This window comes from Phalacrocorax carbo, chromosome 8, assembly GCF_963921805.1.
Source record: "Phalacrocorax carbo chromosome 8, bPhaCar2.1, whole genome shotgun sequence".
In the NCBI taxonomy this organism is placed as follows: domain Eukaryota; kingdom Metazoa; phylum Chordata; class Aves; order Suliformes; family Phalacrocoracidae; genus Phalacrocorax; species Phalacrocorax carbo.
The window spans coordinates 45,177,204-45,192,963 of NC_087520.1; the positions used below are offsets into that span (position 1 = coordinate 45,177,204).

Below are 15,760 nucleotides of genomic sequence, written 5' to 3' on the forward strand. Positions count from 1 at the left end.
CTGAAGGACAGAGGGGGAGCAGGTGTTCCCAAGCAGATTTCTCCCCAGCCTCTCTGCAGGAATGTAGCCAAGAGCCTCCTCCCCTGCCCTTTGACTTCAACACAAACCTAGCCCAGGAGCTTCTGCTTTGTGCCTACACCACTGCGGCAGCAACTCACCCCTGCAGGGGACCGTGTTCCACCCCAAACAGCTGCTGCCACAACACCCCCTGCAGCAAAGGGGAGCCCCACGTTCCCAGGGTGGTGCACGTCCCAGCCGGGCAGCACCCCAAACTGCCACCTTTCCGCCCACGCACTGCAAGTTCACATTTAATGCAACTCTTGATATCCAACAAAAAAAGAAAAAAAAAGGAACTTTATTTTACAGAAGGCCGCTCGGACACGGGCTCCAGCTTTGACACCTGAAGGCAGGAAACACGCAGTGCCCTCAGGGCTCGTACGCTGGCAGGGACTGCACGCAGGAGAAGGTTGCCAGAAAGGCGAAATGCCACTAAGGCATGACCAAAGTCAGCAAGCACTGGAACTTTTAACATGGGAACAGCCAACATTTAAGTACTGAAACAAAGGAAAAATAATGGTTTTAAAGTCTGAAAGCTGGAAGGGAGAAACTCCCACTTACAGACTAGCTGTTTACAAAGTGGAAAGAAATGTGGGAGGAAAAAAACTTCAAACCAAAAGCAGATCACCTTGCCTAAATCTTTTCTTCTCCCCAGAAACTCTGAGACTATGTGCCGCCTTTCTCCCACAGGGGACTGTGTGCAAATAGGTGAAATAAGAGATTCATAGTGTGGGCAACTAAAACACATAAAAATAGCCAGCAAGGTGGTTATCCTGCCATTCAAAAGCATCTGAGCAGAGAAAACTGTCATTTCAGCAGCCCATCAAGTTGCAATTCATTCTACAAAGGCTGCAGTTGCCAGGAGGAAAACAAAGTCCCAGCCCAGGCCGTTTCCAAGCTCGTGCAATCAGGCTTGCAGCTTCTGCCAACTGCAGAAGACCTAAACCGCGCAGCTACAACCGGAGACACGTGGCTCCTCAGCTTTTGTCAGATGCGCTTTCTGCCTGCTGCAGCGATCCTGGGTACCACGAGCCAGAGGGGCTTGCCACGCTGGCCCCAGCAGGCAGCAGGGATGAGGACAGCGGCCTCCCCGCTACTATTGCTCTGGTCCATCTTTCAAAAGGAAAAATAAGAAGGTTTTTTGCACTGGCGGTCTCGTGGCTCCCAACTTTAGAGGATTCCCAGCTTTTTCATGGTCCGCCAGCGATCCTTGATCATCACTGCCGTGCGGTTCTGGAAGGGATACTTCTGGCAAATGGCCTTCCACCTCCCTTCTCCAAACTTCTTCACGCCGTCTTTGATCCACTCGCTCTCCTGTATTGTCCATTTCTACAAAAGAGCAGGAAAGCGGTGCTGTGAGTGTCAGGGAGGAGTTGCATTTGGCAGGGAACCGCGCCGTATCCCCTTCCCAGCACGTTAGCTTCCCTTCCTCAGCTCTGCTAGTACCACAGAGGACACGCAGAGATGCCCTGTCAGTAGCACACACAACGTTCAATGACCACTTTGCTGTAGATTTGCTCTCATAACCATTATAAATAAGAGAAGTGCTACGCTCCAGCAGCAGCTCAGGAGGAGTTCCGCTTCCCAAAGCACAATACTGATCACATAAAAGAGGAATTACCTGTCGATGCAGCAGCAAGCATCAGAGAAAAAGTACAGGCTACCTACACCCTGCCTAACCACCCAACAGCAGCACAAGGGCAGCAGCCATCTTCCTACAAGCAAGGGTGGGAGTGTTCCCAGTAACGCCAAAATCAGGACCTCTTCCCAGGTAAGAGGTGCTGCACGCGTGTCCCTCACCCAGACAAGGTGCTGAACCTCTCCAGCGCGTGGGGGACTCAGCAGACCTAGCCCAGAACCACGTGCATCGAGGAGAAGGGCCTTCACGCACATACTCCGCGCCTGGCGTGAACTCCCGCCAGCTCTGTGAACGCGAAGACCTGCACAACTCGGATCAAGCCTGGACCCTGCAAGCAGCGGCCTCAGGAAGCATCGCTTTCCAACCCAGCCTCGGGTGCGCTGCCGAACGCACAGCAGCGGCTCGCCCTGCTGCGGTGAACGCGGGCCGCTGCGGAAGCGCTCTGAGCGGCAGGGTTTCCTCGCCAACGTACTGCGCGTTGGCCCGATAGTTTGTGCTTCTACAGGGACACGTCCCGATTTCAGGCCTTAGGGAGAGGACTTGAGGGCTCCACCGTACCTGTTTCTTGGAACCAAAGACTGTACTGTTGTGGCTGTTTGTCTCAAGCGAGGCTGAAAAACAAGGCAAGAGAATTACATTTCACCGTAACTCGGGAGGTACGGACCTCCTTGAGAGGCTGCCTCAGGCTTAACTGCTGACCTACGCAGTCAGAGCAGCCTGTGACAGACAATAAAACCAAATTCCTTTATCCCCCCCCCTCCTCTCCAGCTACAGCATGTACAGCCTTTCCATTTCAAGCCCCAACTGCTTTATGTGAAAGCTTTCCAATAAGATCTGCTTTAAACTAGCCAACATGTCAAGGACAGGGACATCCATCCAGGCTGGGGCTGCGCTGTGTGTCGAGGCTGGCACGAGGCATCCATTGTCTCCTCCTTTTCACCTGCTAAGATGCACATCTAGCTGCAAAGGGAACTGGGCTGGAAAACTGATCTGGCTGAAAAGGTAAACTTCACCTTTATTTCATGGCACTAAAGTGGGAATGGGGAAAGAGCTGTATTCCCAATATTTAGATCCTGTAAGCTAAGCATGATTAGCCTGAAACGGGTTTTTGGCATGCATTGCAGGTGAGAGGTAAGGAAACCAAGTATCTCTGTGCCAGACAGCTACCTATTTTCTTGGGCTTTTAGGATTTCTGATTGCAAAATTCAGTCACGCAGAAGGTAGCCAGACACCTGTGAGTGAGCCCCGAAGCCAGGATTATCCTCGATTAACACCTGCCACAGGGGCTCTGTTCTTACCCACATCTGAGAAGAGCTCATCCTCATCACTCCAGCTCTCTTTTCCTTCTTTGCCGTACGAGCTGTTCCACCTTCCTTGGAAGGACCTGAAAGCAGGCAAGCATTTACTTTGGCTACTGGCTAGGGAGAACATTTTAGGGGGAGGAGGCACAGGGACACCTGGGGCACGGCAGGCGAGCCCGTGATGAGGACGCAGTGCAGAGAAAGGAGCCAATAAAGCAACAAAAACACACCGCCACCTCCTCCACTCCCCTCTGAGGGGGAAAGAATCCTTAGGAGTGCCTCTCTGAAGGTATGGCGTGCAATATATACTCAAATTCAAGTGGAGTATTGTATTTAGTAGCCAGCATTTGCAAAAACAAGTGACTGGGTATTAACAACGCAAGCGCTTACAGCAAACAGACACAGGCAGCTGGACTTCCCAGGCCTTCGCGTCCAGCACAGACTCGCTGACAGCTCAGGCCAGAAGCCTTTAGTCTTCCTGAGAAGCAAGTAATTCTTACTGTTTCACTACTAACACTACTGAGGTCAACCTACAGAGGCCTCCCCGTGAGATCAAGTGCCTCAATGCTGTCACATACTTCCAGTTCTCCAGCACAAACTTGTGAGGTGAAATGAAGTCTGATGAAAAGAGACACTTCAAAAAGCTCACCCCTGGCTGTCACATCCAACGTAACTGAAGCCATTTAAGATTACAGGAAAACAACTGTCCTCTTCCTTGCACATAAACGCCTGAGGACCAGCTATGGGCAGAGATGCACAGGATCAGATTTCCAGGCAGATGTCATTAGCACTACCAAGAGAGTCCCGACACTCAAACGCTTCAGGACAAGACATCCACGCAAGCAGCACAGACAATCAGTCACTTTCCAGGTGAACTGGAAACCAATTTGCGGAGTGGCAGGGCTGAAACTTGAGAACTGCTCGAGCCAGCGTCAGCCGCACAGCAGCAGCCCTGCTCCGGGCTCCTGCTGACCTGGCACCCAGCCTCGCTTTAGGCACGGGCACAGGACGGGGAGGCATCGCACCCGAGTCACCGACCCCAGCCCCTTCCTGCTGCAGTCAGACACAGCGCTCTGCCCCGGAGGAGCTCACAGAACATCATCCTGTCCCCACAATGCTCCCCAGCACCCTCAGAATAAATTCCAGACACATCCCAGGGACAGCGTCAGCGGCAACATACTACTGCAAAAAACCAGCAGAGACCAAGCGTCACCACTCACAAGTCCTTGAAAAAGTAGGAAATTAGGAAGTAAAATTCCCCAATGACCCTAGGAAGTGGGCAACATGGCAGGATGGAAATCCCATCTCAGCGTCATCTCTGACTATCAGTTTAACCCTGAACCAGACACACCAGCAAGGCGCCTGAGAGCTTGCGTTGATGCCAGCTATGCTGCAGCACATCTCTACCTGCGGCCACCCTCCCGTGCCTCAGAGACAGTCCCGCTCCAGAGCCACTAGAGTGTCAAGACCTTCACTGCCCACCCTTCAAAACCAAACCTCTGTGCTCCTGACACCCTTAAGCCAGGATCTAAGCGAAACTGTGTTCTACTTATGTTTTCAAACACATCAAGCTCTCCTCAATCCTCCCAGTTTCACTCCTAGGGATCCCAAACATTGTTATTGCTGGCTGCTACACAACTTCACTGAGCAAAAGAGGAGCAACTCGGACTTCTAAGCAGGAAGCTTTGTTACACCCTTGTTATGGCCTACAGGAGGTACTCGTGGGACTCTTTGCTTAAGAGTCTTGTATCAACGTTAATTTTAGACTTTGCCGGTAAGCCTGCTTTGCCATTTTATCTGGGAAATCCTTATAAAAAGGAAAAAAACCCTAACATTGGCCTACCTCTTACTGCAGTCGTTTCGGCTGCAAGGTAAGTGATAACTCCTACTGAAGAAACAGTCAGAAAGCTACAACTAGGAGTTTCTTAACCAACAAAGGTTTCAGGAAAAAAGACCTTAAGCAAGGTCATTGTCGTATTTCTCAAGAGGTGGAAAGGAGAGTTTAATCTGTTCCACAAGATGCACCTAGGAACACTTTCCAGCTTCAGCAGCACTAACCAAAGTTCAGAGAAAGAGGCGTCACCTGTGATACGCAGGCTGGAATCACCTACCAGTACTGCCTGCGGTGCCTCTGACTCACTACCAGTGGAAGCCGGATCATTTTCTCCTCTCCGTTAACCAAACGGTAAAGTGTGAGGACAACAGAGCATTTACTCTGCCTGGCACCACTTATGCTAGCGGACAAGGGTGGTCAACATACTCATCTTGAATTAAAGATAAAGGCTTTTGTTGTTCACGCTACTGATGTCAGCTACAAGTCAAAAGATTGGGTGCAGGTTAGAATATACCACAAGAGACGGGCTTCGTACTTGGCACTCTTAGTAGATACGGGCTGGTCATGCAATTTCTGAACAGGTCTGGAAGCAGAAGATACAACTGGCTCCTGGGAAGAGTCTGGGCTCTCACTCGACTCGCCGTACTGGGCGTCTTGCTCCATGACCAGTTTGCTTATGGTCAACAAGCGTTTGCCCTTACGGGGCATTTTAGGAGGGTCTGAGATCTCAGAATCTTGGGTCTCCTCTTCTTTCCGTCTCTTGGTTCTGTGGGATACAGAAGGAGACAGTTGCTTGGGGAAAGAAAAGTCTGTTTCGTCCAGTTTGGTGAAGAGTGCATCAGAATCCCGGGAGTCCGACAGGATCTTGAAAGCTTCTCTCAGAACAGAAATCCCATAGGTGGTTACAGTTCCAGAGGGCTGCCTACAAAATAAACAGAACTGAGCAAGTTGTAAGGACATCACCAAGGTGGCTCCACTCCACTGAGGTCAGGCCTTTCCCCTATGGTGTGGCCCTCAACGATTGCCCCTAGGGTGCAAATAAAACCTGTTGAAGAGGGTATTCCCAACCCTTCGGCCTGCCCTCCTCCTAACCGGTGCGGCACAGCGGGGCAGCAGGCTTGAGGGAACACACCCAGGTGCCACTGGATGCCCTGCTACTCTCGACTAAGGGCTGAGCCACGCGGGTACCACACGCTGCTCCACGAGAGCAAACCTTCTGGCGGCCGCTGCCCTCCCTGCCCAGTTCACTAAAATACTACAGGTCTTCAGAAAAAAAAACACCAAACCTCCTTAACAGTTTTACTTTACAGGAGTCTTACACTGGTAGCCTTTGGGGCTTGCTTGGGCAGACCTGCTTGGGCTGGCATTCAGGGGCGTTAAGACCTGCCTGGACAGAGCAAGCTACCCCTCGGAAGAGAAATGCTGCCAAACTTCGTCCACAACGGAGGGCCAGATTCCTCTGCCCACCTTTCTGAATCCCTGAAGGACACTCCTGGAAGTTCTGGAGCTGCTGCTGCTGGTTCTTTAGATATTTCCATAGGCTCTGAAGCATTCTCCGAGACGTTAATCGTCGCTATTATGTGCTCAGGAGTTGCTGCTGGGTCAGTAGCTCCTTTTGCAGGCTCGGGAGCTGCTGCAGAGTTACTAGCTCCTTCCACAGGCTCAGGAGCTGCTGCGGGGTCATCTGCCCTTTCTGCAGGGTTGGGAGCTCCCTCCATGTCCTCTGCTGCCTCTGTAGGCTTGGGAGCTCCTGCTGGGCCCTCTGCCATTCCTGAGGCCTTCAGAGGCGCTGCCTGCTCCTTTGGCCCATTTGCAGACTCAGGAGTCACCGATGAGTATTTTCCTTCTTTGGCACGTTCTGAATTCAAAGTCTTCTTCATTATCTTGGACAGAAGAGAAGCATGTAACCATTATAAAAATGATTCCTTGTACTACCATCCAATTTTACCCCCTCCCAAAGGCATTTTAAAGCCGCTACTTGCAGTTCCATCAGTGCCATGTACAGACTTTGCGTCTATCAATTAGAACCTGTTACGCAGGTTGAAAAATGCGTTCAACTGTTCAAACCTTTTAGGAACCGACTGGATTTAAAGTATTTTGGATTTAACCCACTGTTAATTAGGTGCCTAAACTCTAACTCATCACTGGCGCAGAAGGCACGTAGAAGCCAGATTACTCTATTCCATTGCCTCGTGGCAGGGTAAGCGTCAGCCCTCCCCAGAGCCGAACCTCGCACTGTTTTCCTGCTGCCCCTCGCTGGGGCAGGGGCGAGCGCCGACGGGGAGCAGGTAAGCAGGGCAGACACGTACCGTGAGCAGCAGCGGCTCCGAATCGTCCATGTAGGTCTTCAGGAACTGAAACACAGTCTGCTGGAATTCCTTGTAAGAGAAGTTTTTGACCATTGGATGAGTGAAATTCTTCTCCCGGATGAGAGTCAGCAACTCGTTCTTCTTTTTCTAGAGGAGTGGGAAGAACGTTCTGAGTACGTACAAAGTACAAACGACAACTGCAGGGGCTGGGATCTGCGCGAGGATCGGGCCTTTCCTATTTGATATTCTCCAGGCACAATAATTTACACTGACGTAAGGCTAAGGAAAGGCCGGAGGAACGAGAGAGCTGTCTTGTTTCAGCAACTCTACTGCTTTGCTTCCATGCCCATGGCACTACACCGCCTACAGAGACAGAACAGGGACTCGTTCCACTTTTGGAATGGGCCCTTCTTATAAATTTGCGCTCTGTGCATGAGCTCGAGTCTGCCTCGAGGCAAAGGATGAACGATGATGCCTGGAAGACCCACGAAGATACATGAGGGAACACGAGTACCAGAGGCAGCACCAAAGTGACAACAAACACACTTTAAAAACACATAGCACTGAGGGTCCACCTTTCGAGAACTCTTTCCACTTCATCACCCTTACCCTTTCTTCCTGTTCAGGTTTCCCTACACGGCATGCTTCTCAGGGAAGCCTTTTATGCCTGCAATACAGGTCACAGGTGCCCCCCCGGCTCCCCAATACCCCCAAAACATATCAGACCACCCCCAAACACCCCTGCTCCCCCATACCCCATAGGATGTATCGGACAGTCCTCAAATGGCCACCTTTCATTCTAGCACAGACTCACCTGGCTTCTGGGGTCCTTCCCCATGTGCCTCTTGACAATTTTTGAAGCTTTATCAAACTCTCTGTTTTTGATGCAAACAATAACAGCCTACAGAAAAAAAAAGCCAAATACCAGTTTCTCTGCTGACACCAAATCAACCATACTTGCTAGATCAGCTTTGGAAAAGCACATATCGTAATCAAGCACGGCACAGGTAACAGCTTTGTACCAACTTACACAGAGAAACAACGCCTACATTAACTGACAAAGAAGCACAAATACTGAAGAACAGGCATTTGCAGCCAAGTCAGTACTAATAACGCTGTTCTACATGTGAGGCAATTCCCACTGTCATTTACGCAACTCCTTTCTAAGACAAGAGATGAGCAGAGTATTGAAAAAGAAGAATGTCTTACAGCTTCCTTCACTGTTTTCTGAATAACTTCCATCGCCTTCTCAGCCACAGGGAATTCTCTCTGGATGAGCTCCAGGACCCCGATTGCCGACTCAAGAGGGGTGAGCTCCGACTCTTTATCGAAGGTGCAATCTGTGAGAATTCACAGCCGTTGGTTTGCGAGGCGATCGCAGCGATGCCTCGCTGACAGCTAATTACTTGATTCCCTCAGTGTGACTGCAAATTCGGGGGCTACCGAGGATGACAATGAGAGGGAATGGCAGGCTGGCTGCCGAGATCCACCTCCCCCCAGGCATGGGAAGCTACAGAAGCACCCCCCGACCACAAGTAACTGACGCCAGGGGAGCATTTCGGAAGCTACGAGGGATGCGCTCAGATGGCAGGGCAGCCCTGGAGCTCGGGTCTGGGCACACTGCGCTTGGCTAAGGGCAACGGCCTCCCCGCTGCTGCAGCGGCGCGACACAGACACGAATGGCCGTGCTCCCCAGCCCCTCGCCCTCGGGGGAAAGCTCCCAGAGCTTCGCAGCTTCGGCCCAGACCCCTGCCCTGCACAGGGACGCAGAGCACAGCGGGGCGCTCCGGCGGGGGCAGCGGGCTGGGGCTTCCCCGGGGCTTTGCTGGCAGGGCTGGGACCCACCGAGGTTCTCGCCTTCCTCGATCTGCGACAGCAGTTGCATTATGCGCAGCATCTGGGCCACCACGGGCTCCTTCTTCAGGGGCCGCAGGAGCAGCACTGCGGGAGAAGGGGGAGGTTACGGCGGGGGCCGAGCGAGACCCGGCCTCCCCACCCCGGGCCGCCCCTCCCAGGTCCCCCCGGCCCCGGCCGGCGCGGCCTACCCTGCATGACGTCTCGTAGCTGGCGGAAGTCGCGGTTCCTCCCGGAGCGGTAGGCCGCCATGGCCTGGTGGAAGTAGAACTGCAGGACCCAACCGTTCACCGTCTCCTCGTGGACAACGCTGCGCCCCGCCATCCCCCCGCGGCGGGACACCCCCGCCCGCTCCCGCTCCCGCTTCCCCACCATCCCGCCGGGAACTGACGCGACGCACCGGCGGAAATGACGATCGCGCCGTGCCGCCCCGCCCCACCGGCGCGGTACTCCCTCCGCGACCGGCGTGCACCGCGCCAGGCCTACAACTCCCGGCGTGCACCGCGCCACACCAACAGCTCCCGGCGTGCACCGCGGCGCGCTCCGAGCCGTGCTGGCGCCCCCTGCCGGGCGGGTGGAGCACCGCAGTGCCGATAGCGGCCGCCCATCTCCCACCCGTGGGCGGCGAGGCGGGGCGGTGGCGCCGTGGGCGTGAGGCCCCTCCGGTGCGGGCCTCACGGCACCGTCACGCCGAGGCCCGGAGCCCAGCGGCAAACGTGCTCATGTAGCAGCGTCGTGCGGGTTCTGGGGTCATCCTCCACCCGCTGAAAGGCAAACACGGAGCGAGGGGCAGAGGAACGCCGCCTTCCTCGGGCTCTTCCAACCGCGGGTTTCATTCTCCCGGCAAAACGAGTATCTCCTGGAGCACTGGGTACCTCATTCCAACTGGGAGAGGCAGGACAGAAGCTCTGTCAGTGTTTTATGAGACCCCCCCCACACCGAGCGCCTTCCCTTGGGCCCTGCCGAGGTGTCCGTCATGCTTGTTCTCGCACCTCGAACTGAGGGTTGGCGCCGTATCTGGCAGCACATGGAGACGCTGGGAGCTGACAGGCGCAGCGGAGCCGGGCTGCGTTCGAGGCGTGAGCCCTCCCCACAGAGCCGGGCTGCTCGGGGTGCCCGGTGGGCTCTGCACAGCCGCGCCGGAGCCGGGGAGAGGGAGCACCAACACCTAACATGGGGCAGGGCGCTGAGGCGTAACCACAACCTGCGTTTGCAGCCGTGACTGAACGCTTCAAGCGTTAGATAGTTGTTATTTTGTGCTTCATTTGGGTTTTCTTACTTTATGCTCTTTATTCTAGGCTTTTGGACAGCCAGGACAGTTTTATACACCATTTACGCCTGTTCATTGTACTCCAGACACCTGCAAACCCCGTTCCCCTGACCTGCAACAACAAAACGAGGTCCCTGTTTCAGTGTCTTGGGGCAGAGATGTTCCCACAGTCACCCAGGCCTCACAAAACGGATGGGAAGCCCTGCCTTCCCAGTGATCCCAGTGAAGATCCAGCCAAGAAGAGCCGGTGCCCTGCAGAGGCTGGTTTAGGCGAAGGCGCGGGCAAGCCAGGCCTCCGGATTACAGGGCGGTTCTGTGCTGCTCCAGGATCTCCCTTGCTCAGACACGGCATCACTTTGGCCCAGGGATCATCACCAACACTGTTCTGGAGGGTACCTCACCTGAGGTGGAAAAGCACGTGAAAATTCCTCCCACATTAGGTTATCCAGGATATTCCCTTCCCTCCGCCCCTGGCCAGGAGAGGAGGAAACACACATGAGAAAAATCCATGTGCCAGATGGAAAGCAGTAAAACTGGGAGGGATGTTTTACTGGCGAACAAAGGGAGATAAAAATAGTCTGTGCAAGGGAGAAGGGTGGCTGTTGAGCTGGGCAGCGTGACTGCCCTGGGGAGCGCAAGGGCAGAAAGGGAGCCATGCGAGTGGGACGCGGTACGACCCTGTCACACGACCAGCGAGTCTCGCTGCCGTTAAATGTTAGGAAGGATGCAGAGAGAGATTCCGACGGCTGTTTCCTGGGCTGAGAGATGAGAGAGTGACATGCTTTGGTTAAAATACTTTCCCGTATGAAATATGCACGAGCAAAAGGTTTTGCTCTTTTTTCTGTCACAAGATGCAAGACCAGGTGACAGGGCTGGGACCCCTGAACGTCACCGCTCTCCCCTTGGTTCCAGAAGGGAACCTCCTGACTAGAAAACTCTGTTTTCTGAAAAGCTCGGGTGCTTCTGCACCTTTCTAAGATAGACATCGCTCCAACCAGATGTGCCAGCCGCTTTGGCAGACCCCATCGGCCAGTCCAGGTTTTAGGTTTTTGAGCAACTTCACTTATTGCTGCTCCAGGATCAGAAAGGAGTCCCTGGAGTCCTCTCCCAAGGGGACAAAAAGCAAGCTCTCTCCCAGAGACGCCTGGACAAAGCCGTCCAGGGACCACCTGCCTTCCCCAAGCCAGGCTTCACTCAGGAAAAGTGGCAGAGTCATTGCTCACCAGGTCCACCTCCTCAGCCCTGTCCTTGCCCCTCCAGGGCTGCTGTCACCTCCTCCTCGTGCCCACCAGCATCTCCCCAGTGAAGGTGCCATCCCTTCAGATCTCCCGGGAGGGCTGCTCCGTTGATCGCGTCCCACCCTGTTAGATGGAACCAGGTTAGACAAGACCGATGAGGTTTCTGCGGTTCCCGGGACGGTTTGGACAGCAGCGACTGAAGGCGTTGTGGCGCGGTCACGCTGACAGATGTCAGAGGGCGGTAATCGCCAGGGCAGAGCCGCCAGGCAGCTGAGAAGGTGCTAATCGCCCTCGGCACTGCTGGAGCCAGGAGAGGGCATGTGACAGGTGCCGCAGCCTTGGCATCTCAGTCAAGGCTTCCTTCCCACACCGTTTCACGGCCTGCCAGGGCCAGTTACGTGTTAACAGCACCCAGCATTGGGAAAGTGTGATTTCCAGAGTAAATACAGAAATACAAACCATTGTTTAACTCTCTGAACCTTCTACAATGAGTGAGAAGGAAGCAGGGATTATGGAAGCAGGCAGTGGACCTGGAATGCAAGCGGCCTCGCTGTCCAGTTTCACCGAACCCTTGCCCCGTGCCACCATCAATTTTTTCAGGAAAAGGTTTGGTGTTTTGCATGCCAAAAGAAACACTGGGCAGGAAGGCACAAATTACAGTCTTGTTTGTGCTCTTTAGTCTTAACTAGTTGATTTATGGATTTTGATGAAGTGATTACAGATGAAAGAAAACATTCCAGCAAACAAGACCTGCACGTTGCTGTGGTCTCGTGTCTGTCCTTCTGTATGAGTTATGGTGGAAAACAAAACAGGAAAACGACTGGGGTCACCTGGTCACCTCACACGCTTTTCTCTCCTCTGTCACAGAGCTCCGCTGCATGCGTAGTGCGGCACCCAGCAGAAGGCAGTGGCGCCTGCCCTAGAGGGCTTGCTCTCTAGACAGACACCGGCAGGTTTCTGACTTCTGTTTGGGCTTAGTAACGGTTAGGGAGAGCAGCGGTTGAAATCTGTGGATGAATAAATAAATACGGAACTCATTTGTTACCACGCTCACTGTTGGTGTGGCCAGTGCACCTAGGAGGCCCTGTCACGGAGCACGACACCACTGCGCTACACGCAAGTGCAAAACAGACACTGCGCCAAGTAGTTGTAGAAGGGCAGTGGACAGCTACAGAAAAACAGGCAGCCACTAAACAGTTGTCACCGTGGAAAAGGGAAAAGTTGAGGAGGAGATCTGCAAAATATATGGAGAAACCTCCAAGACTGAGAGCTACAGAGAAGAAAGCACAAAGGCACTTAGTTAAAAATGCATCAAGTAGGTTATAGAACCCATTTGAGGCAAAAGTAAGAACTTCACCTTGAAATTGAGACAGGCAGGGAAGGATCTGGAAAAAGAGATGCCGTTTTTGATGCACCTAAGGGGTGTGGCCAGCAGAAATGTGCCAAGAGATGGGTAGCCTCATCAAAGCGAGAGGGTAGAGCGACCTGTACGGCAGCTCTGTGTGAAACGAATCAGGCCGGCAGAAGGATGTTGTGGCAATGGGGGTGCAAGGTGATGAAATCCCGTGTTAGTTTACAGCATGTAGCCTGGCTGGGGGGAGCTTCCCTCTTAGCACCGTTACACAGCAAGGGAACAGCAAGCTCGTATGTTACATCAGTGCAAGGAGCTAGAAATGCCTCCACGTCAGAGAGGAGACACGAGTTACATGCAGGAGCAGGGAAACGTCCCCAGTGACTGGAAAAAGATACACAGAAAGGGTCAAAAGAAGAAGCAGCAGCTCGATATTTAAGCTATGTTGAGTCTGAGCTATTGATCAGGTAACTGTGAAGAAGTTTGAGAACAACAGGGAGAGACTTTAACAATGTACAAATATCTGCTTAAGTAAATGAAGGGACTTGCCACCAGGGAGGAGGTACCTGAACCTGCATTTACAGATGAAGTATCCTTATTGCTGTGAAACGGCTGGAGAGGGAGCTCTGAGGTCAGCGCCCTCCAGCCTGTAACAAAGCTGGAGAGGAAAAAGCGGCCGAGGATTTCAAGAACAGTGTGACTTTGGCAGCTGCTCTGCACAGCCCAAGCACGTACAGACAGTGCTGGTCCTGACCCTTGGCTTGGAAGAAGTCGTTGCAGACTTCATTGGGCGACAGTGGGGAGTGAGTGTATATTTAAAGAAGGACTTCAAGTGTGCATGCACTGCCTTAGTAAAAAGGAAAAAAAGCTAGCATAAGTGAAAACACCAAGAGACAGAGGAATATTCTACCTTTATGGCTGTCTCAGTAAATGTCATAAAGTAACACAGAGTTTAATTCAGAAGGTGGCCAGACAAAAGCCTACAATTCACCAGAGCAATATAGCAAAGGCAGCGTGTGCAACCATGTGCTGCACTGCCTACCCGGCTTTCGGAGGAGCAGAAACCCATTAGCTGTGCCAGCAAAGTACGAGTACGGATTCTGATGGAAGACCACAAGCTCACTGGGAAGCACAAGGCAGTAAATGCGCTTATGAAGATAAACCCTCTTTGCTACAGCTCTGAGAACCAAGCCTTGTAAGGTACCAGGGAGCAACAGCCTGCACGAGGAAAAGCCACCACCTCACCAGGTACCGAAGGAGGCGGAATGCTCAGTGATGCTCAGCTGTTGCCGTGGTGTGTCCAGATTATGGCTTACTTCCTAAGACAGAGAACACACTGACAGCAGGAAGATAATTTGAATCCTACACAAGTCAGACTGATCTGACTCCAATGCCTTCTCTCCCCACACTTTATTCATGACCTGGTGGAGTGGGTTTATTTCCTTACCACTTCTTTGGTTGCACCTCATTCCCCATTTCCTTGTATAAAACCAGGTAGAGCAAGGCCAGCGTATGAAGAACAGCTGCCGTGCAGGTCTCATCCCAGAATTTCAGCCATTTGCAAAGGCTGACAATACAACAGTAACTGGATTAGAGACTACGGTTGGCAGGCAGAGTCCTGAGTGGTTCGAAACCGGAGCAATTTCTTTCTCTCCAGTTACAGAAGAAACCCTTCTTTCTTACCAGAGAGTGACCTAGAAAATTTGTTTGACATGCAACCAGGGATCTTCAGGGAGCTAACCTGTCCTGTACTGAAGTGGACGTGGACAGATGGCCGGTTAGTTCCCATAACATCTTTGAGCTGATCAATCTCCCAGACTGTACCGTTCCCACAGAGATCCCAGCTCTGCGGCAAGCCAGGTGCGGGCACCTACTTCACTCGAGCTCCTTTCAAAATCCCAACTGAAGCAAACAGCACAGATGTTAACCTGCTCAAATTCTCTTTGCATATGCCTTTAATCTTTAGCCTGTGTTGGTAATAGTATTAGCACTTCTTACAACATAGGGCATTTCTGCCACCTCAGCAGTTACATTAAAACAAACAGCCCCCCATCCAGAGTTCTACCTGCACTGCAAGCATAAGAAATTCCACAGCCATGGCTGTGAGTTCATGAATGAAAACCATCAGGTTTACAAAGTTACTCAGGTTCCTGAGCTTCTCTCTGCCCCTAAACCTGTTCCCCGTGGCTGGCAGGGAAGAGGGAACTTACCAAATGGCTCATGTCAGACCTGCAGAGGAACACTTTCCTTTAGAAACTGATACAAATGCACAACTCTGAGGACATTAGAGCACTGGCTCAGTTTAAAGATCTGTGAGATGGCCATTATTTTATATACAGGAAGAAAGAGTCAAAAGGAGCAGTAAAAAAAGCTGTTCCAGCGGTCACTGGAATGGAAGGCCTACCAGAGGAGCGCTGCAGCTCGGCCAAGGGACCCTGACAGACGATCCTCACCAGCAGATCCTGTAGGTTTTCCTGATAAGACAGCCGCTGCTGTGGCTCCCTGTGCCCGCACCCACTGTGATGGCTGGCACCGCACATTCGGCAGCGCTGCACCGTCCTTCCAGCTGTGTTTGCTACGGGAACAGCCCCGAGGCGGCCTGTCATGGGCAGCGATGGCCCCTGACCCACAGGTGCTTCCCGGGTGATCCCGGTTTCCGCAGAATTATTTCCCTTCACCCACCGGACGGGTCGGGTCGGGTCGGGGCGCCGAGGGGAGCCGGGGGGAGCCGGAACCAGGGCCGCGCCGCCTGAGGCGAGGCCCGGCGAGGCCCAGCGCTTTCCCGCCCTATCGCTCTGCCCGCTCCCTATTGGCCCACGCCCGGCGCCGCTCCCTCCCATTGGTTGCAGCACGGCGTCAGCAGTCGCCCCACCGCCGGGCCCGCTCGCTCCTCATTGGCTGACGGAC

The 15,760-nt window shown here is 53.1% G+C and overlaps 1 protein-coding gene across 2 annotated transcripts; it reads right to left on the reverse strand.

Moving 5' to 3' along the window:
• Positions 1 to 326: 326 nt before the first annotated feature.
• Positions 327 to 9,384, reverse strand: TERF2 (telomeric repeat binding factor 2). Of its 2 annotated transcripts, none has more exons than XM_064459839.1 (10): positions 9,186 to 9,384; positions 8,986 to 9,081; positions 8,350 to 8,480; positions 7,955 to 8,041; positions 7,141 to 7,287; positions 6,299 to 6,714; positions 5,367 to 5,597; positions 2,995 to 3,080; positions 2,255 to 2,307; positions 327 to 1,386 (listed from the first exon to the last, which is right to left on the reverse strand). In XM_064459839.1, the coding sequence occupies exons 1-10, from the start codon at positions 9,367 to 9,369 to the stop codon at positions 1,228 to 1,230; spliced, it is 1,590 nt and encodes a 529-aa protein (XP_064315909.1). In that variant the 5' UTR covers positions 9,370 to 9,384; the 3' UTR covers positions 327 to 1,227. The 2 variants fall into 2 exon arrangements, with proteins under 2 accessions (XP_064315909.1, XP_064315908.1); XM_064459838.1 differs by having other exon boundaries at positions 5,367 to 5,753.
• Positions 9,385 to 15,760: the final 6,376 nt, after the last annotated feature.